Here is a 27,814-nt window from a genome sequence, read left to right as displayed (position 1 = left end):
AAAACATTTAGTAACAGGCAGAATATTGGTAAAATTACATTTACTCCTCTTAAGACATTTCAAGTTGTTTGTATTTGTTCACGTTATCCACATTTTTTGTTTGTTAATATAAACATTTTCATGTAATTTTACTTTTTACACTAAAACAAAGATCAAATCTGTAGGTGTCATTATTTATAGGTTTTTATGATAATATTTCACTGGTCTGACCCACTTGAGATTTAATTGGTCTAAGTGTGGAACCTGAATTAAAAATATTTTTACTCCACTGATTGGTAATTTCTTCAGTGTAATTTTTGCATTTCACAAATTCATCCTACGGGCCGGACTGGACCCTTTGGCGGGCCGGATTTGGCCCCCAGGCCGCATGTTTGACACCTGTGTTTTAGAGCACAGGTGTCAAACTGACTTTTGTTCAGGGGCCATATCCTCCCAATGTGATCTGAAGTGGGCCAGACCAATAAATTAATAACATAATAATATGTAAATAATGCCAAATCCAAACATTTCAATGTGTTTTATAGTGAATAAAATAAAATTATATTATGGAAACAATTACATCTATAAAGTGTCCTTTTAAAAATGTGAATAACATGAACAACCATGAAAAAAACAGAAATTTATGAAGAAAAATAAGTGCAATTTTAACCCTTTCATGCATAGTGGTCACTACAGTGGACAGCTATTCTACAGCTGTTCTCTTGTATTTTCATGGATTTTGTTGTTTTAGTTCCATATCAGCAAATACAGTGGACGCCTATGCATCATCCCATACACTACAATTCATACCATTACTGTAACTTCGCTGTTCTTGATAAACGTGATCTGCACTAACATGTTTCAGTGTAAAAAAAAAAAAAAGGTAATTGTGATTAGACTGTAATTAACTTTTTTTTTTTTTTTTTTTTTTTTTTAAGTTTTTGGGGTTTTTTTTGCATATCATTTCCATGGAGTGAGTTAGAGTATGTTAAAATGTGAGAAAACATCAGATTAGCAGCATTAAAAACGTTTTTATTTCATAGTTCTCACACACAATATCGATAAATTCATGTTTCTTTGCTTCTAAATTGAAATGCATGATGTCCAGCTGAGTAGACATTTTTGTAACTCCATGAAAAATAAGTTAATAAAAAAATGAAATCACTTTTTTTTACATGCCGAAAGAGGAATGAAAACACTGAGGAAAAAAATCTTGATTAAGGTTCTCATAACTCATGCATGAAAGGGTTAACTATATTTTGCCTCTGCTTATCATTTGTAAATGTGCATTACAACTTACAGATCACAGTGAATCTGCAAAATACACAAAATATTTTAGTAAGTGGCAGAATATTGGTAAAATTGCACTTACTTCTCTTAGGACATTTCTAATTTTTCATATTTTTTTTGTGAAAGGCTTGTTTGTAAATTTACACAATTTCATGTAATTTAACTTTTTTTTTTACACCAAAACAGAGGAAAAATTTGGAATTGTCATTATTTGTAGGTTTTTATGATGGTATTTTACTGATCTGACCCACTTGAGACTAAAGTAGGTCTTTATACGGCCCTTAAAGTGAAACGATTTACTGTTAATATGTTGAGTGTAATTTTTGCATTTCACAAATTCATCCTGCTGGCTGGATTGGACCCTTTGGCGGGCCAGATTTGGCCCCTGGGCCGTATGTTTGACACCTGTGGTCTAGAGCCACTATCCTGCATGTTTTAGATCAGGGGTGCCCAATCCTGCTCCTCGAGAGCTACTATCCTGCATGTTTTAGATGTATCCCTCTTCCAACACACTTTATCCAAATGATAACCCTATCATCAAGCTCTGCAGTAGCCTGATAATGACTGTCAGGTGTGTTGGAAGAGGGAAACATCTAAACATGCAGGATAGTAGCTCTCGAGGAGCAGGATTGGGCACCCCTGATGTAGATGAAAGGCAAAATGCAGGAGAAAATACCCATTTTTTTGAGATACCCACATTCACAAACAAAAAAAGCTGGTTCTGTTTTGGGACAAAACATCTAAAACGTACAGGAGAATGGTGCTCAAGGACCAGGAATGAGGTGGTTTTTTTCTCATTTCTAGTCCAAATATGTCATCGCACTTGAAATAAGACATAATCACCTAAAGAGGAACTTTTCAGTGAGATATAAGAACTGATTTTTACACAATAGATCAATGTTTTTCAACCTTGGGGTCAGGACCCCACGTAGGGTCGCCTGGAATTCAAATGGGATCGCCTGAAATTTCTAGTAATTGCTAAAAAAAAGACAAAAAAAACCTTACTAAAGTGGCAAGGTGTCACTGTTAAAGGATCGACGTTATTACAGTGCAAACTTTGCTGGTGGATCTACACCCCAGGTGAGCTTCTAAATAAGACCCTCCTTCCTCCTCATTTCAGTTTAACCCCAAACAACTTAAAAAGGGGATTAGGAGGAGTTAATGCAGTGTTTTTTAACCTTAGGGTCGCCTGGAATTCAAATGGGATCGCCTGAAATTTCTAGTAATTGATAATATATATATATATATATATATATATATATATATATATATATATATATATATATATATATATATATATATATATTTTTTTTTTTTTTTTAAATTAAAACTTACTAATAAAAATTTACATTATTTAGCCTAAATGTCATGTAAAATTAACATTTATTTGCAACATATTATAGCAAACTATTAAGATCAAAAACAAATAATTTTTATCAAAAAAAAAAGTCTCTGTTTTGAATGTCTGGGGTCGCCAGAAATTTGTGATGTTAAAATGGGGTCATGAGACAAAAAAAGTAGGGAACCACTGCAATACATCTTGAAAATCTTATTTCAAGAAATCTTACCAAGATAATTTTCACTTGTTCCATTGGCATTTTTTTTTTTTTTTTTTTTTTTTTTTTGCTTAATTTAAGATTTTTTTTTTTGTGGCTTAATTCAAGCAAATAAATCTGCCAAGGGATTAAGTGAAAATTATCTTGGTAAGATTTCTTGAAATCAGATTTTCCAGATCTATTGTCTATAAATCAGTTCTTATATCTCACTGAAAAGTTCCTCTTTAGGTGATTATGTCTTATTTTAAGTGTGATGAGATATTTGGACTAGAATGAGAAAAATACACTTGGTAAGATTTAAATTTTTTCCAGTGTGTTCCTGCTCCTCCAGATCTACTATTCTGCATGTTTTAGATGTATCCCTCTTCTAACACACCTTATCCAAATGATAACCCTATCATAAAACTCTGCAGAAGCCTGATAGCGACTGTCAGGTGTTTTGGAAGAGGGGAACATCAAAAACATGCAGGATAGTAGATCTCAAGGACCAGGAAGGTTCTAGAGGCTTCTGATGGCTTCTATTTCAGGATGTTCCTCTTAAATTATACCCATTATTCCAACGGTAGCAGCTAATAGAGCTCATCCATGTCACCTCGCTCTCCTCCAGTAAAGTACAGTGATCGTAATCTTCTTAACCTGTACTTGTGTGATGCTCCTTTCACACCTGGAGGGACTTCAGTATGTTTTCTCAACTCTATCAGTTTTTTTTTTTTTTTTTTAATTTAATATTTATTTAATTTTGCTCATACAAATATACAAGACATTTTATGTACATTAACTGATCTAATCAAACGTTCCCATATGGTATACATGAAAAAAGCAAAAAGGAAAAATAGAAATCTGCAGTAGATATTGGTTACAATTAATCGCAAACATGAATGAGAAAAAAAACCCCAAACATACATGTAGATGACCACCTCTGAATGCTTATTGCATTAAAGCTTAAACATGGGACTCCATCTCTTTGTAAATATCTCTCCCTGAATTCCAAGTACAGAAGTAATTTGTTCCATCTGATAGATTTCCCTCACTTTCTCAATCCAAATGTTATATGTGGGAGGTTCAGGTTTCAATCACTTGATAGTAGTCGCTTTTCCATTGGACATCTGCGCAAAACTTTACCGATATTTAATAAATGTCGAAAAAACAGAAGTGCGTACTGTCGGTTTTTCCATTAAATCACAAATGCGATGATTTGTTAATTTATTACTGCAAGATGACACAAGAAGTCATGCCATAAACATGGCGACCAACGTAAATATGGTGTTGATTTACAGATATATTCATTATTATTATATATTATCCTTCTATCTCGTACTAAATTAAAAAATGATTGGGTTTCCTGGTGTGTCCACACATACCGCATCATGTTTCTTCTTCTTCTTCTTCGCTTGTTGTAACGTATGTCAACATCTGTTTTTTTAATTCACCTGACGCTAGTTGCGAAAAAAGGTCTTTCCATTGCGGTTTTGCATGATATACCATTTGCGCTATGCCCGAAAAACCACCTCTTGCCAGCGCAAAATCTTTTAATCTATTAATAATGAGACTTTCGGCGAAATTTTTGTTTTTCCATTAGATACATTTTTATACGCAAGTTATATTTGCGCAATTTGAGGGTCAATGGAAAAGCGACTAGTGATGCATTTAATGACTGCCATTAGTAAAATTCGCAAGAGGTATTTTCGGTTATTTCCCTCTAAACTTTCTGGAATAACACCTAAAATTGCAAACTTTAAATTTTTAGAAAATATTTGGTTAAAAACTGTGTTCACAGTGGCAAATAAATCATCCCAGAAAGGTCTGATCTTAGGACATGTCATTATTAGTGTTTTATTTATAATTTAATGTGTAAAACTGGACTGAACTGGTAAATCTCACAATCATTAATTATCTCTGTTTGTCTTTTTACGTTTTATCCTTGTAAGGTTTTTGTTTTGATCATTGAAACATGTCATAGTTACTGTGAGACAATGTTTCATCATATTGTAAACCTGCAGTGGTCGAATGTAGATGAGTACTTTTACTATAGTACTGTACTTGGGTACTTATTTATGTACTGTCCTTATGGAAAAAAATTATTAAACCATCAAAAATCATCTAAAACAATAGTTATGCAATCAAGTGCTAACTCCTGTGTGTATCATGTGACTAAAACAGACAGAAAAGCAAACATGGAATGTCTAAAAGCACTGTTTTTGCCATAGATATTGATGTAAGAACTTAAATGATTTTGGTTATTATCAAGAAAACATGTTAAATGGATAGATGTTTGTCCAAACAAATGTACCTTTAGTTGTACCAGGCATTAAAATGAACAAGAAACTGAAGAAAACAAGGGTGGTCTAATAATTTTTTCCACGACTGTATTTGTCTGACAGCTTCCATCATTAGCAGCACCGTGCGAGTCACTGCAAATTAATAACTGTAGTTGTTGTCACTAGTTACATGTAATTGAAGCTGTTTTATTCTAGCGTCGGTGTGGCTCAGTCTGGCACAAAACAACCAAATGCATCAGTTTTATAGCGACATGTACTTGTAAAATGTCCTTCTGTGGTGAAACTTGGATTATTTAGCTCTCTGGTTTACAGACACGTGCAGATGGATGCTTTGGTTTGTGTGTTTGGATGAAGTGGTTTGTCTGTCGCTGGAGCTGCACTGCAGTTCTGTGTGTGTTTTACCTCAGCACAAGTGTGTGTCATTTTATTTTGACTATATTTCCAACTCAGAAGAACTGTCTGAACTCAAAGCTGTTTTGGGATTCAGTGACCGAGTCTTGATTCGGGTCTGGTGACATGGGCGGCTGTGGCTCAGGAGGTAGAGCAGGTTGTCAGTTCGAATCCCGCTCTGTCCTAGTCATGTGGGCAAGACACTTCACCCTCCTTACCTGCTGCTACTGAATGAATGTTCGGTGGTGGTCGGAGGGGCTGTAGGCGGGAATTGTCAGCCACCCTTCCATCAGGGCGGCAAGGTAATTATCGTTAAAGGTGTGGGAGACTTTTGTGACCAATTTTTCATCAGATCTGTCAAACCTCAGTCATATCCTCAGTATCATGAATCTGTCAGTCTGTCTGTGATTACTCACCTGAGTGTCTTGCTTTACGGTGAACAGTTTCTTAGTGCCATCCACCATAAACAAACCATGTGTTTACAAACGGAGCCGAGAGGTAACTCTAGCATCTTCGGAATTTTGTCGTGATGTGCATTGTGGGAAACGATGGTTCGTGCAGCCGCCTGACAGCGGCAGCTCCTACAGACACAACGCAGAAACGGCAGGAGCTCCCTTCCCTCTATGCATATTCCTCCAGCTGTTTCCGCGTTTCAGACGTTTCCGCGTGTTTGTTTCATCCATATAATATCATATGGTCGCGCTGCTGCTGCCGCTGCAGGTGGCTGCACGAACCTCCCTTACCACCAGTAGTTTACCACCACCAGAGTGTGAATGTGAGTGAATGAATAATGGATCCACTGTACGCGCTTTGAGTCTGCATTCATAGAAAGCTCCATATGATAAGCGTTACATGCACCTGCAAGGTCAGTTTTCATTTGCAATCCCGTGAATGAGCTGCAAAGGAATGTCAGACCTTTGTCATTTGCCTGCGTTGCTTGTTTATAAAAAACTTTACCAGAAGAAACAAACTTTATTACCTCCGTCAAGGAGGTTATGTTTTTGCTGGCATTGGTTTGTCTGTCTGTCTGTCTGTCCAAGATAACTCAAAAAGTTATGGACGGAATTGGATGAAAAATTCAGGAAATTGTGATACTGGCACAAGGAGCAAATGATTAAATTTTGGTGGTGATCGGGGGGGGGGGGGGGCACTGATCTGCCTTGGCAGAGGTCTGCTCTTTCTGACGTCAATAATGAGTCAAAACACAGTTTTTGAAACCTCTCTGACGGGACGTTTTAGAAACAATTTAACAGATTAGTGTTGCTAAATGACCCACATTTTTACTTTTAAATTGATTTTTGCTTTAGTTGAACCATAACGGATTATCCAGAACAAGGAGCTACTTTATATTGAAACAAATGTTGGAATGGCAATTAGGGATGTAATAATTACCGGTATAACGATAAACCGCAGTAAAATTGCAGACGGTTAGTATTACCGTTTAAATTCTAATTATCATGATAACTGTGTTTGATTACCGCACTTTCCCAGAGAAAACGCCGATGTAAAGATCTGCTTTTATGTCAAATATTTGAGTATAGTTTTAATTTATTACAGCTTTAATTTTCTATACCTAATATTTAGAACCAGCATTCACTTTTAAAGTCTTTGAAAAGGTTTGTGAAGCATCTTTGTGTTATTTATGCAATAAATTATATACATTTTTCGAATTGGATTTTATATATTTTTTTGTGTTTTTTGTCCTTTTATGTTGATATAGTAGGTTAAAGTGAAAAAAATAATAGACAGATGATATAAATGAAGTTGTGCTGAAAACAAACAAACATGGTAAAGGCAAAATCAAAAGTACTGAAAAATGAACAAAATAGGCTCAGACCACTAAGGGTTAATATTTGAATGTTTCTGCCACAGGAAGTGCATTGTGCCAATTATTTTATTTATTTATTTATTCAAAATACAGCTTGGTTAAATTATTTCAGTGTGTGTATAAGTACTTTTTGAACATTTTGAGCACAATTTCAACAATACCGCGATAATAATGATAACCGTGATAATTTTGGTCACAATAACCGTGATATGAAATTTTCATATTATTACATCCCTAATGGCTGTCTATTAAAGTTCGCTCTCTGATGGGACATTACTGTGTTTTGACCCTAATGTAACTTTACTGAGAATCAGAGCTGCTAAAGCCCCGTCGATCCTCTTCCTCCTCCTCCTCCTCCTCCTCCTCCTCGTCTTCCTCCTCCTCTTCGTCATCCTCCTCCTCTTCCTCCTCACCTGCATCAGCCTTCAGGTGCCCATATATCGGTCCTACTTCAGCTCCGCTAAGTAATTGGTTGTGATGAAAGAGGAGGGCAGGGAGAGGTTGAGATGATTCCAGCTTTTGGTGTTGAATTAGGTCTTAGTCAGCGCTCGAAGTCCAAAGGCCACGCAGGAGGCTTAAAACAAAAGAGGACGCGCATTTCAGCTCCCAAAGTTCGCTTTTGTGCTGAAGAATCACTTAGGTAATTGTTTGGAAAGAGCAGAGGAAAATAGATGAGCCTCACATTGTCCAGGATTGGTCTGTATCTGAGGCATGACCCTCACTAACTTTACCCATAATGCACTGCAGCCTGCTGTGACTTTTATCTTAAGGTTCATTAGGATTCAGCACCTTTTTGTGTCCAATTTTTATCTTTTCTTTCTGTTGTGACAAGTTTTTTGGAGTTATTCTCACCCCAAAAGTTCACAGTTAAGCTGAAAATATTGGAGACTCAACTGAGACTGAAACAGTAATTGATAAAGTTAGTGCCCACACCTAATTTTTGGAAGCTGAATAGAGCAGGTGCAGTGAAAGTGATGATTAATTGTTGTTTTAATTGGCTTTTGCAGTTGATTTTATTCCACTATTGTAACAGTAAAGTACTATACAGACACACACATCATTTATAAGCAACTAACAATGGAACATACTGTATATATAAAAATGGCTTCTATAATGAATAGAACACATTAAATAAATAGTGTCTTTAATATACACTCACAGTCAATGAAAACTTTGAGACCATATTTTTCGACATCATTTTTATTTTGAAACCCTAACCTGGAATTTTTTCATAGGTTTTTTTTTTTTTTTTCTTTTACTTTGGAAGCACTTTGGGTCTATTTTAAAAATAAATACTTACTGAGGTAAAAGAGAAAGAATTTTTCAGATAAAACACATTTTTATATTATTTTACATTATATTTAATACAAAAATCTGCATGTAACACGGTCAAAAGGACACAAAAATTATGTGCTACTCTTTTTTGAATATCTCTTTATTCTCTCACAGGTACATTTTGGGAATTGAACTAATTATCCAAGGCAGAGTGTTTCACAAAAATGGCCGCTGTTGCAAAATCATTCGCGTTTTTTTTTTTTTTTTTTCTTTTTCATGGGCTCAGCTGGCTGACAGGCAGCTGTCTGTACTGATAAGGCAGCAGCCGACACCAACTGTACTCCCAGTCATCATTGCCCATTTTTCTGACACCTTTGCTTGTGTATCCTCTTTTATTTGGACATTTTACTAGGGAGTATCTCACACTACTTTTTTTTTTTTCTCCTACTTGTCTTGTCCAGCGTCCTAACAGCAGAATGGTAGTCTGGCTCCTTCTGGTGCTGAACAAATTTGCTTTGGCAAGGGTAACTTCATAAAGTATATGAGTCGCCCTTTGATATTCTACTGTGTTTATTATGAGTTTTGTTGAACCACATTTTGACGCCGGACCTGACATGGGGGGGGGGGGGGGGGGGGTAGAAGAAGGGAAGAGAAAAAGGTGGCAAAGACCCTCACAAGAAAGTATCAACAATACAAACAGTAACAACCATGGTGACAATTATAATGGTAACAATAACTACAACCAGAACTGAGTAAACTGGGCAGAAGAGAGGGAAAAAAAAAGATTCTTTTCATATGAATCATTTGTTTAGGATGTTGGCATACAGAAACAAAAATCTAAAGTTTCAAGAATAATTTCAAAACAAAAAACTTAAAAGAAAATGGCACCTGCCAAACATAAAGTCACAGCAGTCAGTACCGGGTATGGCCTCCGTTTGTTTCGATGCAGGCGGCGATCCGTTGGTGCAGGCTTCGGACTAAGCGTCGGATGGTGTCCCGCAGAATCCTATTCCACAGGTTTCTGATTGTGGGTTAGAACAGCCCGTACATAGGCCTGGCTATACCACTGTAGCTCAAACTGGCCTCCACCATACCCAGTGCTCGGAGACGTTGTTCACCTGACAGACGTGGCATGATGCCGTTCACTGGACTAACAATGGTGGCCTTTTTTGGGCCTTTCTATAGGCCTTCAAAACCAATCCTCAAATTGTGCAGATACCCACTGTGTATTGCTCAAAGTGTATCTGGTCCACTTTTGCAAAGAGACAGACCATCCCATGTGCAATGAACCATGACAACATGACAACTCATGATTATCTCAACTACCCGAGCATTAAGTCATCAATAAATCCACAATGAATAATTACAACCCCCCTACAAGTAGAAATGTGCAGACATTTCTACCTCAAAGTTTCTATTGACTGTCAGTATATATAAAGAAAATACTGCTAATATCAATTAAAATAACCAATTATCTTTAGTAAAACCAGATCATATTTCTATCTAACTCAAAAAGTTATGGACGGAATTGGATGAAAAATTCAGGAAATTGTGATACTGGCACAAGGAGCAAATGATTAAATTTTGGTGGTGATCGGGGGGGGGGGGGGCACTGATCTGCCTTGGCGGAGGTCTGCTCTTTCTGACGTCAATAATGAGTCAAAACACAGTTTTTGAAACCTCTCTGACGGGACGTTTTAGAAACAATTTAACAGATTAGTGTTGCTAAATGACCCACATTTTTACTTTTAAATTGATTTTTGCTTTAGTTGAACCATAACGGATTATCCAGAACAAGGAGCTACTTTATATTGAAACAAATGTTGGAATGGCAGTTAGGGATGTAATAATTACCGGTATAACGATAAACCGCAGTAAAATTGCAGACGGTTAGTATTACCGTTTAAATTCTAATTATCATGATAACTGTGTTTGATTACCGCACTTTCCCAGAGAAAACGCCGATGTAAAGATCTGCTTTTATGTCAAATATTTGAGTATAGTTTTAATTTATTACAGCTTTAATTTTCTATACCTAATATTTAGAACCAGCATTCACTTTTAAAGTCTTTGAAAAGGTTTGTGAAGCATCTTTGTGTTATTTATGCAATAAATTATATACATTTTTCGAATTGGATTTTATATATTTTTTTGTGTTTTTTGTCCTTTTATGTTGATATAGTAGGTTAAAGTGAAAAAAATAATAGACAGATGATATAAATGAAGTTGTGCTGAAAACAAACAAACATGGTAAAGGCAAAATCAAAAGTACTGAAAAATGAACAAAATAGGCTCAGACCACTAAGGGTTAATATTTGAATGTTTCTGCCACAGGAAGTGCATTGTGCCAATTATTTTATTTATTTATTTATTCAAAATACAGCTTGGTTAAATTATTTCAGTGTGTGTATAAGTACTTTTTGAACATTTTGAGCACAATTTCAACAATACCGCGATAATAATGATAACCGTGATAATTTTGGTCACAATAACCGTGATATGAAATTTTCATATTATTACATCCCTAATGGCTGTCTATTAAAGTTCGCTCTCTGATGGGACATTACTGTGTTTTGACCCTAATGTAACTTTACTGAGAACTGAATCAGAGCTGCTAAAGCCCCGTCGATCCTCATTATTATTCTTTTATTGTAATTATTCTTGAAACACAATGAATAATTACAACCCCCCTACAAGTAGAAATGTGCAGACATTTCTACCTCAAAGTTTCTATTGACTGTCAGTATATATAAAGAAAATACTGCTAATATCAATCAAAATAACCAATTATCTTTAGTAAAACCAGATCGTATTTCTATCTGAGGTGAGAAAAAGCTACAAGTTTACATCTAAATATATGACACTAATGTAAATATTACAGTTTTTTTTCTCTGAAAATGAAACAAATGTAGTTTCACGTAAAAATAATATAATAAATAAAAGATATTTAGTCCATGAAGAGAGATAATAGAACATGCAGAGCTCACACGCCCTCAGGTTTAGGTGAAATAGCGATGTTTTCTTTGTGTGTTTCTGGACTAATGTTATTTTACCGATCGTGTTCTGCTCAGTATTTACCCCATAAAAACTCAAACATCCACCACCAACTTAAACCATCTACTGATCTAAACTGTTTAATACCTGTTGATCCACTAATCCTATCAATCCATGTAAATAATTGGTGTTAGATGCAGTTTGTCATCTTTTCATGGTCGTCAGATATGACCCATTTGGACATTCAGAGGCTCTGTAGTTGCCGTGGAAACACCATCATCTTCTACAACATTAATTCACTAATAAAACCCATGGAGTTGGATCAGTGACAGTGGATGGAAATGCTTGGTTTATGTTCAGTTATTAATATATTTGACTAAAAAGTCACTTTTTCTTCAGTTTTCTCGATTTTTGATTAAATAACCCTCGAATTTAATCTGAGCTTTCATGAACATCTACATGATCAGTGAATTAAATACAAGAAAATACCTGATTTATGCTGATAAACTGCAAAATACAGAGGATAATATAATATTTAATGGTGATAAATCACTAAAGAAAGGTTAGATATGGAGAAAATGTAATTTGGGAACTGACATAAAAGTCCCGCTGGGTCTTTATGGGTTAAAGAAATAACTATTTTATCAATCATGGAGTGCAGGCGGTAGCATTTACAAGAATAGAAACTCCCTGAAATGGTCCATTCAGCAAGATAAACAGATGATGGTGCTAATTTTCTACTCACACACCATTAAACCATAGAAGGCGACATCCTTAAGAGAGCTAGTCAAACATGAAACCACGTAAAAGAACATGGAAAAGAAACACATGGAACTGTGTTTCTGTCAATTTCATGCATCAATTTGGATTCAGCTAACTGGACACAAATTAAAGCACCACGAGAAATGATCAAAAATGAAAAATCAATGTGTTTTTATATCCCTTTTGTCATTTTGTCATGTTAAAAATAATCATTTGTATTATATTTTGGTCCACAAAAGAATTACTTCATGTTTGAAATAATTTTCATTTTCTTTATTTGTTAACAATTTAATTTTTAAAATATATATATATTTTGAATATTTGAAAAGCAAATTATATATGGCATATAATATATAATATTTAACAGCAAGAGAACAATGTCAACATCCAGTGAGTGAGTGAGTGAGTAAAAAAAATATGGAATTACGCAAAAAATATGGAATTACGCAAAAAAATTTTGAATTATGCAAAAAAAAACTTGAATTAAAAAAATCTTGAATTACTCAAAAAAAAAAAAAAACATGGTTAAATTATTTCCGTGTGTGTATTAGTACTTTTTGAACATTTTGAGCACATTTGAACAATACCGTGATAATAATGATAACCGTGATCATTTTAGTCACAATAACCATGATATGAAATTTTCAGATCGTTACATCCCTACACTAATTATTCAGTTATTTTTTCACTGGTCCGGCCAACTTCAGATCAGATTTAGCCTAATGTGAACTAAAATGAGTTGGACACCCCTGACATAAAGGATTAGATTCAGTGGCTGTTGTCCTCCTGTGGTCGAGGTTTTTCCCTGACCACAGCTTCTTTTATTGTACTTACTGTTTTATGTGATGTCTGACCGCTGAAATCAATGGACGGTGACCCACCAGTCTGTAAAACCTGCAGAGGAACCGGCCGAAAAGAGCTGCAGCGTCAACAGATCTCCAGTTTGTTTCTCTGGTGGAATTGAGTGTGTCTCTATTGTGTATTGTGCTGCTTTACGGGGGCTTTCCTCCCTGCTGTAAATAAACACGGCGGGCTTTCAGTCAGATTTATCTCCTTGTCTCAGAAGTCGCTCTTTTTCGCTGGCCAATGTTTAGCTCTGGAAATGATGGATGATTACCTGCCAAGGTAACGGCCGCAGCAGATTTGGCCTGTGATGGAGGAGAGTATTGGCAGCTTTGCATATTTCAGCTCATTAAATACAAATTGCATCAACTGCTGACTGTTTTCTGAGGCGCGTGACGGTGTTTCCGACCTTTGAAGGAGCCACTTGGCCAGCGTCGCCCCCAGTGCGCTCTGAACGTTCAGCTCACAAGACTTGGAAGGGACAGCAGATTGTTTTTGGAGAACACTGGTTAAACACTACACTGCTTTTATGTATGTTCTGTCAGAATGATTACATAAGTATTATCTCACACTTGGGCAAACTTTGCAGAGTAAAAATAGAAAGGCTTTTATTTGGGTGCTTCTATGAAACTGGGTTTATTTTGGTATCTGGCACTTTTTTTTTTTAGCTTTTTAGACCCACCCTAAAAGACAAATTTAAGCATATTTCACCCCAGGATGGACCAAATGATGACCTCAGATAAATGCAAAAAAATTGTATACTCTTGTTCTGAGCCATCCCAAAATGAATGCATTTTTAATCAAATATTGGGGCCAAAAATAGGACCCAAATATGGACAGTAAAAACTACCTAGGTATCAGTGCATTAGATGTGAAAACATGTCTGTAAATTATCTTATATAGACTATAAATAGAGTCATGTGACCTGAACCAGTACAAAGCACTGTCCCAGTTCGTCATGATTGGACATTTAATTATCATCTTTTCCTCCTTTTTCCTGCTTATTTTCCATACATTTATGCTTTTTTCACTTTTTCTCCTTCCTCTGATATTAAATTTGTTATTTTCTTTTTTCTGACTCTTCTATGCTTCTATGAAACTAGGTTCATGTTGGTATCTGGCACTTTTCCAGCTTTTTAGACCCAATAATGGGATAAATTTAGACATATTTACCCCCAGGATGGACCCAATGATGACCTCAGATAAATGCAAAAAAATTATACTCTTGCTCTGAGCCATCCCATAATTAATGAATTTTTAATCAAATATTGGGGCCAAAAATAGGACCCAAATATGGACGTTAAATCTCCCTAGGTGTCAGTGCATTAGATGTGAAAACATGTCTGTAAATTATCTTATATAGACTATAAATAAAGAGTCATGTGACCTGAACCAGTACAAAGCACTGTCCCAGTTCGTCATGATTGGACATTTAATTATCACCTTTTCCTCCTTTTTCCTGCTTCTTTTCCATACATTTATGCTTTTTTCACTTTTTCTCCTTCCCCTGATACTAAATTTGTTATTTTCTTTTTTCTGACTCTTCTATGCTTCTGTGAAACTGGATTCATTTTGGTATCTGGCACTTTTCCAGCTTTTTAGACCCAATAATAGGATAAATTTAGACATTTTTCACCCCAGGATGGACCTAATGATGACCTCAGATAAATGCAAAAAAATTTATACTCTTGCTCTGAGCCATCCCAAAATTAATGAAATTTTAATCAAATATTGGGGCCAAAAATAGGACCCAAATATGGACATTAAATCTCCCTAGGTGTCAGTGCGTTAGATGTGAAAACATGTCTGTAAATGGTCTTCTATAGACTATAAATAAAGACACTGTGTTAAATGTGTCGATCCTAGTGGTTTTTCTAATCCATACATGTGGGTTTTTCATCAATCTCAGTCTCATTCCAGGTTTTGTGTTTAACCCTTCGTGTCCACCGATGTTACATGCAGAACCTGCCCAGTTAAACACATATAAATTGCGAATGATTTTGCAACAGCGGCCATTTTTGTCCATAGTCCATAGTATTTGTTGTCTAACCTGTGGACACCGTGGATAATATTAGATGTAGCAGACACAGAGGTTTTAATCTGTCATGAAAGTGAAGCAGAAACAAGTTCAGTTACAAACTTGCGTTAGCTTAAGTGTTGGTTGTGGAAGTATATTTTTTACATGATGTGGATTTGTTCATTACGCCGGTCCGGTCCGTCTCTGTCTCTGTCTCCCAAAGCTATCGGTGCTGACCTCCGTGTACTGCAGGTCACACACTGGTTAATACACCTGGATTTGATGTTTCAGGTGCAGATTCATCACACAAAAACATAACAGACATGAATAAAATGGGATGTGACGCCATCGATTAACAACCTCTATCTCAGCGGTTTCAAACTCATTTTAGTTCAGGGGCCACATTCAGCCCAATTTGATCTCAAATGGGCCGGACCAGTAAAACAATAACAGTGAAAAAAGTAAAATTATATTATGATCAGGTTTACATCTGCAAAGTTTCCTTAAAAATTTGAATAACATGAACAACTTGAATTCTTAAGAAAAACAAGTGCAATTTTAACAATATTCTGCCTCTGTCAGTTTATCATTTACACATGCGCATTACAATCAAACAAAACATTTAGTAACAGGTAGAATATTGGTCAAATTGTATTTACTTTTCTTAAGACATTTCCGTTTGTTCATATTTGTTCAGGTTATTCATGTTTTTTGTGAAAGTATTGTTTGGTAATGTAAATATTTTCATGTAATTTTACTTTCTTACACCAAAAAACACAAAGAGAGAATTTGGGGTTGTCATTATTTATAGGTTATTACGATAATACTTTACTGGTCTGACCCATTTGAAATCTAATTGGACTGTATGTGTCTGTATGTGGAACCTGAATTAAAATGATTTTGACACCAATGATTGTTAATATCTTCAGTGTAATTTTTGCATTTCACAAATTCATCCCAGGGGCCGGACTGGACCCTTTGGTGGGCCGAATTTGGCCCCCGGGCCGCAAGTTTGACACCTGTGCTGTATCTGAACACACGGATACAAACAAACCACAGTTTAGAAAAAATACACTTTGGAGAACATGTTCATGGAGTAAAACGCCGTTTACATGTGGACAAGAGGAACAAACAGAGAGAAAAATATCAGTTTTGCAACATATCTGCATTAATGTGGACAAGGCATGGTTTCCAAACTCTCTGCATGTTTGTTTGTTCACACTGAGTTGATAACAATTAATGATAAGGTTATCAAATTTGGTGAAGATGTTGACCATGACCTGCCTGGGTTGGTCCTTAATTATGGGGTCAATAGGTCAAAGTTCACGGTCACAAGTTATAAGTCTTAAAGGGAAATAGAATCATATATTTTTAACAAGTTCTGGATGTGGGTCAGGACCTCTTCATGGCAGTCTGGTTCTACATTTATAGAAGACAAAGAGCTTAGAAAACATTTTATGAATGAATGAAATCTTTATTTCAAACAAGTAGACAATGAAATCAAAACAAAAATCAGCCAACAAAATATAAGTACTGGTACATAAATGACTGATAAGCAAACAAACAACAAAAATAAATAAATAAATAATAATAGTAATAAATAAATAAATAAATAAAAAGATAAATGAAACAAATGAAAAATACATGCTGGAAAAGGAGTAGGAAGAAGTAAAAACTTACGTACTTCTACCCTCAATTTCTATTCCTTAGGATCACTAAATAGCAATTATTATTTTGTATGAATATCAATGAAACAATAATAATAATAATAATAATAATAATAATAATATTCATTCATTCATTCATTCATTCATTCATTTATTCATTCATTCATTCTTTCATTTTCTGAACCTGCTTTATCCTCACTAGGGTCATGGGGGTCACTTGGAGCCTATCCCAGCTACTTATGGGCGAAGGCGGGGTACACCCTGGACATTTCGCCATTTCATCGCAGGGCTGACATATAGAGACAAGCAATCACTCTCACATTCAAACCTATGGGCAATTTTAATAATAATAATAATAATAATAATAATAATAATAATAATAATAATAATAATAATTCTTATAATTATTATTATCCTACCAGATGTTATTATACAGTACATACAGTAAAAAAAAAACCATCACATTGAATTTTACATTATTCTTACAGTCTGTTTGTAAAAGTTGGATCAGATGATAAACAACATCCAGAGCAATATTTGATATAAAGATGAGTTCATGTCCTAGAAATCCAGATGAATACAGTAAAACAGAGCAGGACTTCATGGTGATATTTTGCCTCGATTCGTTGACGTTACCATGGCACTGTCTTGTTTTGTGGGTTTTTGACTGACAGGCGTCACAGCACATGGACACGTCGGTCCCTGATGACTGAACTGTCCCAGAGCTGTGTTAGTTTTATTTATCACATCCCAGCCTGGTTTAGACGCAGCTTCTGTGGACCCCAGACCTTGTTCAATATGCCGAATCTGACCCGTGGGCCACTAGTTGAATATATGTAAAAAAATAAACAAAAAAAAAAATCCCCAATAAACAGAAGGTTTTAAAAAAAACCTGAGTAAATGCAAAGGTTATTATGACAAACAGCATTTTACCTCAGTTATTTACATGTATTGATAGGATTAGTGGATCAGCAGGTATTAAACAGTTTAGATCAGTAGATGCTTTTAGTCAGTGGCAGCTCTTTAGGTCTTTAAACCTTGTCTTGACTCAGATTCAGGCTCTAACATTTAACCCTTTCATGGATACTGGTCACTACAGTGGACAGTTATTTTACATCTGTTCTCTTGTATATTCATGGGTTTTGTTGTTTTAGTTCCATATCAGACGACACACTGGACGCTCATGCACCATCCCATACACTGTAATTCATACCATTAATGTGTGTGACAGACTGCAGTGGGACGAATAAGAGTGAATGGTTGAATGTGAATGAATATTTTATATAGATGGAGTTATAGAAATGCATTTTTTACTGTTTTTTAATGTTTTAGTTTTTATTAATGTCTGTTTTTTAATGAGAACATCAGCCTGTTCAGCGACTACAGGTGGAAATTAGCACTAGTGCTAAAACCTGGCACACTACAGCTCTCCTTTTTAAGGTTAATGTATATTTTGCATTGTCCTTGTCTAAATAAATAAATAAAATGAAAAAAAAAAAAAAAAAACTTTGCTGCTCTTGATAAACCTGATCTGCAGTAATATGTTTTAGTGTAAATCAGTTGCAAATTGTTATTAGACTGTAATTAACAATTTTCCTAATCAAAAAGTTTATTATTATTATTATTATTTTTTTTCATATTATCTCCATGAATTGAGTAACAACTAGTATTAGAATATGATAAAATGTGATAAAATGGCATTAGTGGCTTTAAAAATGTTTTTATTTCATGGTTTTTCACATAGTTTATCACTTTCTGATAATACGTTTTAAATACATGTTTCTTTGTTTCAAAAATCAAATGCATGGTGTCCAGCTGAGTGGACAGTTTTGTAACTCCATAAAAAATAGGTTCATTAAAAAAAATTCAATTGCATTGTTTTTTTAATGTCTAAAGAGGAAAAAAAAACACTCAAGAAAAAAATCTTGACTAAGGTCCTCATAATTCATGCATGAAAGGGTTAATTTCATTTCATTTCATTTATTAAGATCCCCATTAGTAACCGTAACATCAGTTGCTTTTCTTCCTGGGGTCTTCTCTACAATACAATTTTAATTATTTACATTAATCTTACACCATTCACGCACACACACACACACACACACACACACACACACACACACACACACACACACACACACACACACAAATGGGACATATACAACAGCCCAATGGAATACAAATAAACAAACAAAATAAGTGCTGTACATTTATACTCATTCACCAAACAACAGCTGTCTGATACAAATCATAACACATCTTTCAATATTATCAATACTCTTTCCATTTCATGCCGATTGTGTAAACAGGGAAAGTTTTAATTACAAAACAATTCGTGCCACTTTTTTCTGTGCGACTTGCAATTTGTGTGAATTATTTTCATTAGTATTTGACCAAACAACTCTGGCATAATCCATATGTCTGAACATCCATAATCACATGTTGTATGGATGCTCCATTTCCAGGAAAATCCAGAAAAAATCAAATTCTTCTTCTGCTCTTTGTTAACAGAGGTGTTGCTGGGCAGACTTGGTTGATTCTGACCAATTAGATCACAGATAGATATAGACAGAAAGATAGACTACAAACAATAAGTTAAGGATATTTCTTTTTTTTTTTTTTTTTGGCTTTTTTTTTTGGTCATTTTAGCCATTTGTAAATAAAACTATGTCTGGTCATTAAAAAACATGTGTCTCAGTTTACACACAAAAAAGTAAAAAGTGCTATACAAGAATCTCAACTGAAAAAAAAAAAAAAAAAATCCAAAAATTTTAAATATCCTTAACTTTTTGTTTGTAGTGTAGATAGATATACTGTACTGATCCCCAAGGGGAAACTCAAAAATATGGTCACCGCTCCACAGAAACAGTCATACCACATCAACAATAAATAAATAAATAAATAAATACAGAGATTAAACAAAATCTACCTTATGGACCAGTATAGGAGAAATAAAACCTGCACATCACCCAGAGCTGTTCCACTGGAGCCTCCGAATAAAAACACGAGGCTGAAAACCTGCAGAACGTTGCCCTTAAACTGTCTCCTGCGCTGTAACAGAACTGTGACATCTTTATCCAAATAAGAGCTTTGTATTAACTTGGTGTGACTTCCTCCTTCTTCCAGAAACCAGCTTCCTCCTGGGAAACGCTCAGATCGTGGAGTGGCCTGTAGTTTACAGCAATGACGGATTCTGCAAGCTGTCGGGCTTCCACAGAGCTGAAGTCATGCAGAAAAGCAGCACATGCAGGTAAAAGCCCAACATGTTCCTCTGTATTCTATTATTAATGAACATTTAACCATTAGAAACCTGCAGATCTGTTCATGTTTTAAAGCTGTGTATGTTACAGTGCTGGTTCTATTGTAAGTGCATTCACAGCGGCTTTAAATCTGCTTTAATCTGACCTTTACATTCACACTTTGCACCTGAATTATGTGGTGAAAATAGAGTATGTCTTTATTATGTTTTTGATGATTTTTTTATTTATTTATTTTTTGAAGATTTGTTTTTATTCACAGAAGCTTTTACAGGATTTTTATGGTGTTTAACAAATGTCTACAGTTCTTTACAGTGAGATAAGGAACACACATAAATGTATAAACTTACTGTAACTGTCATTAGAGAGTAGAGTATCAAGTGTTAAATTCATGATTTTAGTTTGTTCAAAATTATTTCTAGTTTGTGCTTTAACCCTTAGTGGTCTGAGCCTATTTTCGCCGTTTTTGAGTACTTTTGACTTGGCCTTTATATACTATATAAAGAAATGTTTACTATACCCATGTTTGGTATCTTTTTTTTCAGCACAACTTCATCTATCTCATCTGTCTATTATTTTTTTTACTTTAACCTACTATATTAACACAAAAGGCCAAAAAAACACACAAGAAATATAAAATCCGATTTGAAAAATGTATATAATTTATTGCATAAATAACAACAAGATTCTTCACGAACCTTTTCAAAGGCTTTAAAAGTATATAAAATTGAATTTGTAATAAATTAAAACTATACTCAAATATTTGACATAAAGGCATATCTTTACATAGACATTTTTTCACCCCCCTGGTCCTCCTGGTTTCTGCATCTGGTTCAGGTGGGGGTCATTCTCACCCTTACGTGTAATGCTAATGTAGTGTGTGGATTAGAATGTGCAGATTTGGACAGTTTTTTCCATTTTGAAAAAGGACAAAAAATGACAAAGATATGGTACGAAATCTAACACCTCATTTTCATACTTTTATTCATGTTTGTTTGCTCCATGTTCAAATTGTCATGTCTCCGGTTGTATTTGCTCTATTAACCCTTTCATGCATGAATTATGAGAACATTAATCAGGATCTTTTTTCCCAAGTGGTTTTTTATCCATCTTTAGATATGAAAAAACAAACAAACAAACAAAAAAAACCAATGTGATTGAAATTTTTTTAACCTATTTTTCATGGAGTTACAAAAATGTCCATTCAACGGGACACCATACATTTAATTTTAGAAGCAAAGAAACATGTATTTACTGATATACTGTGTGAAAACTATGAGATAAAAACATGTTTAATGCTGCTAATTTGATGTGTTCTCACATTTTAACACATTCTAATACTGTTTTATACTCACTCCATGGACATAATATGCAAAAAAACCCAAACATTTTGTTTAAAAAAATAAAACAAAACAAAACAAAAAAAATAATAATTGGCAATTTATTTTACTCTCAAACATGTTGCTGCAGGTCAGGTTTATTTAGAATGGCAAAGTTACAGTAATCGTCTGAATGTCAGTGTATGGGATGATGCATAAGCGTCCGCTGTGTTGGTTGATATGTCCACTGTAGTGACCAGTATGCATGAAAGGGTTAACATCAAATAAAAAGTGGGAATGTTTTAAGTCTGCACTTTCAAATGCAATGGTCCCCAGCGGTCAGCGTGACCGACTTCTGACGCTATGTGTTGAAAATGTCATGTGATTCAGTTGTGGGGCCATGACCGTGGACCCCTAAGGGTTAAAAATGAGATATTGCCTCATTTACCTTTTAAAAAAGAATACCCATTTTATTTAAGAGTTGTTAAGTAAAGGTCATAAAAGGGTCATGACAAGAGGATTCTGGGACGAGAGCGCAAAGAGATACAGACCAGTTACGGACTCTTTGTTTGAAGAAAAAACACGACTCTGCATTCGGTTTATGGCGCTAACGTTGTCACTGTGTTTTTTGGATTTTTAAGTTTGTCTGAAATCGAGAGAAAATAAATCTTCATAAATAACATCAGTATGAAATGTGGTGTAACGTATTAAACCAGTGCAGCTACACTTACAGATACACCACACAGGGATGATTTTTAAACATCAGAAGAAAAAAAGAAGAAATAAATAAATACAAATGAAAATCAAAACAAAAATATTACATGAACTTTTCCCATCCACCCCTCACCCTCCTCCCTCGTAAGACTCTGTTTCCTTTCATTTACAGGTACATCTCAAAAAAATTAGAATATGATGAAAAAGTTCAATATTTTTTGTCACTCATTTCAGAAAGTGAAACCCATATATTACACTACCAGTCAAAAGTTTGGACTCACCTTCTCATTTAAATGGCAAGAGATGGACCACGGATGGCCAATAAGTGCTCAGCATCACTGGGAATTCCTTCAAGACTTTTGGAAAACATTTCAGGTGACTACCTCATGAAGCTCATTGAAAGAATGCCAAGAATGTGCACAGCAATAAAAAAAGCAAAATGAGTCTATTTTGAAGAATCTAAAATATAAAGCATGCTTTGAGTTATGTCACACTTTTTTTAATTACATAATTCCATATGTGTTCATTTATAGTTTTGATGCCTTCAGTGAGAATCTACAATGGAAATAGTCATGAAAATAAAGAAAAACCACGTGAGTCCAAACTTTTGACTGGTAGTGTATATAGACTCATTAGACAGAGAGTGAAATATTTCAAGCTTTATTTCTTGAAACTGTGATGTTTATGGCTTACAGATAATGAAAACCCCCCAAAATATATTAGCTTTACATTTAAATCATTAAAAACATTCAAATTAGCAGTTTTGGCCCCTAGGCTGCATGTTTGACACCTGTGCCATAGAAAATCTATGGAGTATTGTCCAGAGGAAGATCAAAGACACCAGATCCACCAATGCAGATGAGCTGAAGGACACTATCAAACCAACCTGGGCTTCCATTCCACCTGAGCAGTACCACAGGCTCATCACCTCCATGACACCACACACTGATGCAGTGATTCATGTAAAAGGAGGAACAACCAAGTCTGGAGTTCATACAAATGAACATACTTTTCAGAAGCCTGACATTTCTGTTTAAAATATTCATTTTTTACTTATTTTATGCAATATTCTAATTTTCTGAGACACAGAATTTTGGGTTTTCATTATCTGTAAGCCATAATCATCAAAATTTCAAGAAATAAGGCTTGAAATATTTCACTCTATGTCTAATGAGTCTGTATAATATATGGGTTTCACTTTCTGAAATGAGTGACAAAAAATATTGAACTTTTACATGATGTTTAAATTTTTTGAGGTGTACCTGTATGTTCATAGGCTGTGTAGGTACCTGTATGTTCATAGGCTGTGTAGGTATATACATGAAAGGAAACTGAAAGCCATACAAGGGAGGAGGGTGGGGGGTGGATGGGAAAAGTTCATTTAATATTTTTGTTTTGATTTTGATTTATTCATTTATTTTCTTCTGATGTTTAAAAATCATCCCTGTGTGGTGTATCTGTAAGTTTATACATTTACGTGTGTTCCTTCTGTAAAATGTGCCTTATCTCACTGTAACGAACTGTAGACGTTTGTTAAACACCATAAACTTCCTGTAAAAGCTTCTGAAAAGAAGAAAGAGATAAGAAAAAAGAAATGAGAAGTAAGGCTTAAAATATTTCACTCTGTCTAATGAGTCTGTATAATATATGGGTTTCACTTTCTGAAATGAGTGACAAAAAATATTGAACTTTTTCATGATATTCTAATTTTGTGAGATGTTCCTGTAGTTTATACTTACACCCATCTGTACACAGTCACATGCAAATAAATCAACACACTAGTCACAAGAGATGCATCAATGAGGAAGTTATACAAGAAGAACCCACAGAGGGCTAATTCGAATGTTCTTAATTATTTAAATGTAAAGCTAATATATATATTTTTTTTTACAACACAAGCATCTCTATTAGTTATCTCTCTCAAGAATAGCAGGCGATTGTTTTTAGATTTATACCCATAGTCAAAATCTTTCCAAACAGTCCTGCAAAAATCACTCATTATGTCCTTTTTAAATTCAGTTACATTCATTACACTGGGTTACAAAAAATGTTTTTTGCAAGTTGTCTAGGTTTTTTCAACTGAATTAGGATAATTTTGCACCGCTAAATCCAAAAATGACATCTGTTTTTCTCAATCAGATCAGGTTTTTTTGCTAATTTGATTTTGAAAAATTTGGTTGTCTCACAAAATTGATGACATTTTTGCGACTTTATCAGTTGATTTTTTATATAGTTCTCACCCGAAATAGGTTTTAAGAGAAAAAAAATCATTTGATCACTTGATTCCTGTTAGGTACAATGGTGTATTCACCGCAGATGTAGCAGAATACATCAGGCTTATTTTTGCAAGATTTTCTAGTCAAAGCCATTTCATTCACCTGTAATAGTAAAAAAAACATTAATCATAAATTGGCAAAAGTAAAATCTTCAGAACTCGTTTATTGCAAGAAATATGAAAGAATTTGGGGTAACACTTTACTTGAAGGTCTAGTTTATAATGCACTAAGTGCACCTTCATAACACATTATAATGCATTTATAATGCATTATAAAAGTCATTACAACAGTTTATGATCATGTAAAACAACTTATACCAAGGTTAATAAAGTATTATAAGTGTAGGCATAATGTATTATAAATTCAGCTTTCATAATGTTTTATACATCCATACCAAAGCTGTGTGAACCCATTTATTTTACGGATTTCATATTTATTTAAAAAAAAGGATGTGTTTGAATTAACAAAGATTTAGAGCTGCCACATTATTTTTTATTTATGTATAAAGCAACATGTAACACTTCTATTTACTGTCTCTGTTCTTTTAATGTTTTGTTTTTGCAAAATAAAGAGTTATTCAGAATACTTTGATGTATAATTTTTGAGTTACACTTTACTTAGAGCCAGCAGATACTGCTCATACGTCATCATACTTGTGTTATAATATCATACAATTGATAATGTGTTAGGTAACCCAGGACTTGAGATTCTTCCTACAAACACTGTTGTCACTTTGGTATGGATGTATAAAACATTATGAAAGCTGAATTTATAATACATTATGCCTACACTTACAATACTTTATTAACCTTGGTATTGTTTTACATGATCATAAACTGTTGTAATGACTTTTATAATGCATTATAAATGCATTATAATGTCTTATGAATGTGCACTTAATGCATTATAAACTAGACCTTCAAGTAAAGTGTTACCCAATTTTGTATCATATGATGTGAAAATGCCCATAAATGTAAGCAAAAATGTTAAACAGCCAATATGTAGCATAGTTCAGAAAGTTGACCTGATTGAGCAAAATGAATGTGATTTTTGGATTCAGCACACCAAAATGATCCTAAATCAGCTCAAAAAACTTAAACAATAAATTTGTTGTTGACCAGTGTTATTAACGCAGAGGAGTCGATAAAAGATTAAAGTGACAAGTTTGTGTATCACCCTGCATCTAGTGATCATTAAAAGCTCGCCGTTGTGCTCCAGAGAGCTGTTTACATGATACCACCGCTGTCTAGCACTCGAGATTTAGCTCCGATATCATGTAAAAATGTGGAGCTCAGCAGAAAAGAACCAGCGTCTGGCATTTTACACCGAAAAGGAAAGGGAAGGCACAGTGCTCGGTCTGAAACGAATCCAATTTAGAGCTGGAGGACGGCGTCTGGCTCTCCTGTCAGTCACAGGACTCGTCGTCTCCTCGGGCGTTGCTCAGATCTGACCGGGGGTGACGGCCTCGACTCGGGGAAGCTAAGCGAGGACGGGGGAGCTCGGGGATTTATTTGTCCACCTCCTGCTGCTGTGGGCTGGAGAGGACGCTCAGACGTGACACTGAGAGGATAGAAGAGGCCGCAGAGAGCTTAAACTCACAGGCTGCTGCCAAAACCACAGACGCCGGGGCCTCTTAATGGGGCCCGGTGCCAGCTTTTTTTTAGGGGGGGGTTGCTGGGATCTGTGACAGGAGTGTGACACAGTGGCATCGGTGCAAATATTTCAGATAACAACCCAAAAAAAATCATAGAATGTGTCATGTACCGCACACAAAGGAAGGAACAGCAAAAATAAAGGAAACTAATAGGACAGGAGGGTAAAATATTATCCTGCTGCTCATAAACTTAGTTCTTTTTTCTCTTGTTTTATATTTTTGACATGTTTTCGTAGGATTTCTTAAGGAAACCTACGTCAGATTAAGCTATTTATACAGAATGCTGTATTTACTGTAGCTGTAAACGTGTTCTTTTATTGGAAGCTCCAGGGATGAGTCTGGGCTCAGATCAAGGTTCTAATAATTTTGGATTTTTCATTATAGTTTAGTTTTATTTAGTTTTGACCTTTTTTTCCTCTAATGCAGTTAGTTTTAATTAGTTTTTAGAGCAGGTTCGCTAGTTTACAGGGTGGGGAAGCAAAATTTACAATATTTTGAGGCAGGGATGGAATGACAGTGTATGACCAATTAGTTTATTGAAAGTCATGAGAATTTATTTGCCACAAGAAAATGTACATAATAGAAAATGTTTTTATTCTATGTGTCCTCCTTCTTTCTCAATAACTGCCTTCACACGCTTCCTGAAACTTGCGCAAGTGTTCCTCAAATATTCAGGTGACAACTTCTCCCATTCTTCTTTAATAGTATCTTCCAGACTTTCTTGTAATAGTTTTGCTCATAGTCATTCTCTTCTTTCCATTATAAACAGTCTTTATGGACACTCCGACTATTTTTGAAATCTCCTTTGGTGTGACGAGTGCATTCAGCAAATCACACACTCTTTGACGTTTGCTTTCCTGATTACCGATATGGGCAAAAGTTTCTGAAAAGGTATGGATAATAGTGTTAGGTATGATTATGACATCAATATATGTTTGGTTTCAAAACAATTGACGTAGTGCCTGCTGAGAAAAAACAAGTAAATGTTCATTGTAAATTTTGCTTCCCCACCCTGTATATTAGTTTTTGTTTTTTTTTCTAAATGCTTAGTTTTAGTTTAGTTTTAGTTTATTGCCTCCACCAAGGAGGTTATGTTTTTGCTAGCGTTGGTTTGTCTGTCTGTCCGTGTGCAAGATAACTCAAAAAGTTATGGTCGGATTTGGATGAAAATTTCAGGAAATGTTGATACTGGCACAAGGAACAAATGATTAAATTTTGGTGGTGATGGGGGGTGGGGTGGGGGGCACTGATCTGCCTTGGCGGAGGTCTGCGTTCTCCATGTGCTTTTCTAGTTTTACATCTTTTATCTTCTTCGCCATCGTACTCAAATAAATCCCAGGCAGGACTCTCCTTTCTCCCAACTTTAGTCTCCATATTTCCAGGAAGAGTGGTAGAAGACGACTCTAAACCACACGTGATGAGAAGTGACGGACCGTTAAATATCATATGGTGCCAGCAGCTAAAATTGCTTGTGGGAACTGAATTGATTTCATATCAATCCGACATTGACAAAGACAAAAATGAAGGGAATTTTATCCATAATTTTTATACATTTTAGTCAGTTTTGTAAGCACACAATACAGTTTCAGTTAGTTATCGTTTTTTCTCTTAACTATAGTTTTTATTCATTTCAGTTAACGAAAATGTTTTTTCAATTCTAGTTTTTGTCATTTTGTTAGTTTTCGTTGACAACAATAACCTTGGTTCAGATTGG

The 27,814-nt window shown here is 35.0% G+C and overlaps 1 protein-coding gene across 1 annotated transcript in view; it reads left to right on the top strand.

Moving 5' to 3' along the window:
* kcnh5b (potassium voltage-gated channel, subfamily H (eag-related), member 5b) overlaps positions 1 to 27,814 on the top strand; it is a 492,331-nt gene that overhangs the window by 1,965 nt on the left and 462,552 nt on the right. Inside the window, exon 2 of the mRNA XM_030127455.1 lies at positions 20,007 to 20,130. Within this exon, the coding sequence (XP_029983315.1) occupies positions 20,007 to 20,130 (124 nt within the window). The remainder of the gene's footprint in view (positions 1 to 20,006; positions 20,131 to 27,814) is intronic.

The sequence above is a fragment of the Sphaeramia orbicularis genome, chromosome 22 (assembly GCF_902148855.1).
Source record: "Sphaeramia orbicularis chromosome 22, fSphaOr1.1, whole genome shotgun sequence".
Lineage (NCBI taxonomy): Eukaryota > Metazoa > Chordata > Actinopteri > Kurtiformes > Apogonidae > Sphaeramia > Sphaeramia orbicularis.
This window is presented reverse-complemented; position numbering and strand designations above follow the sequence as displayed.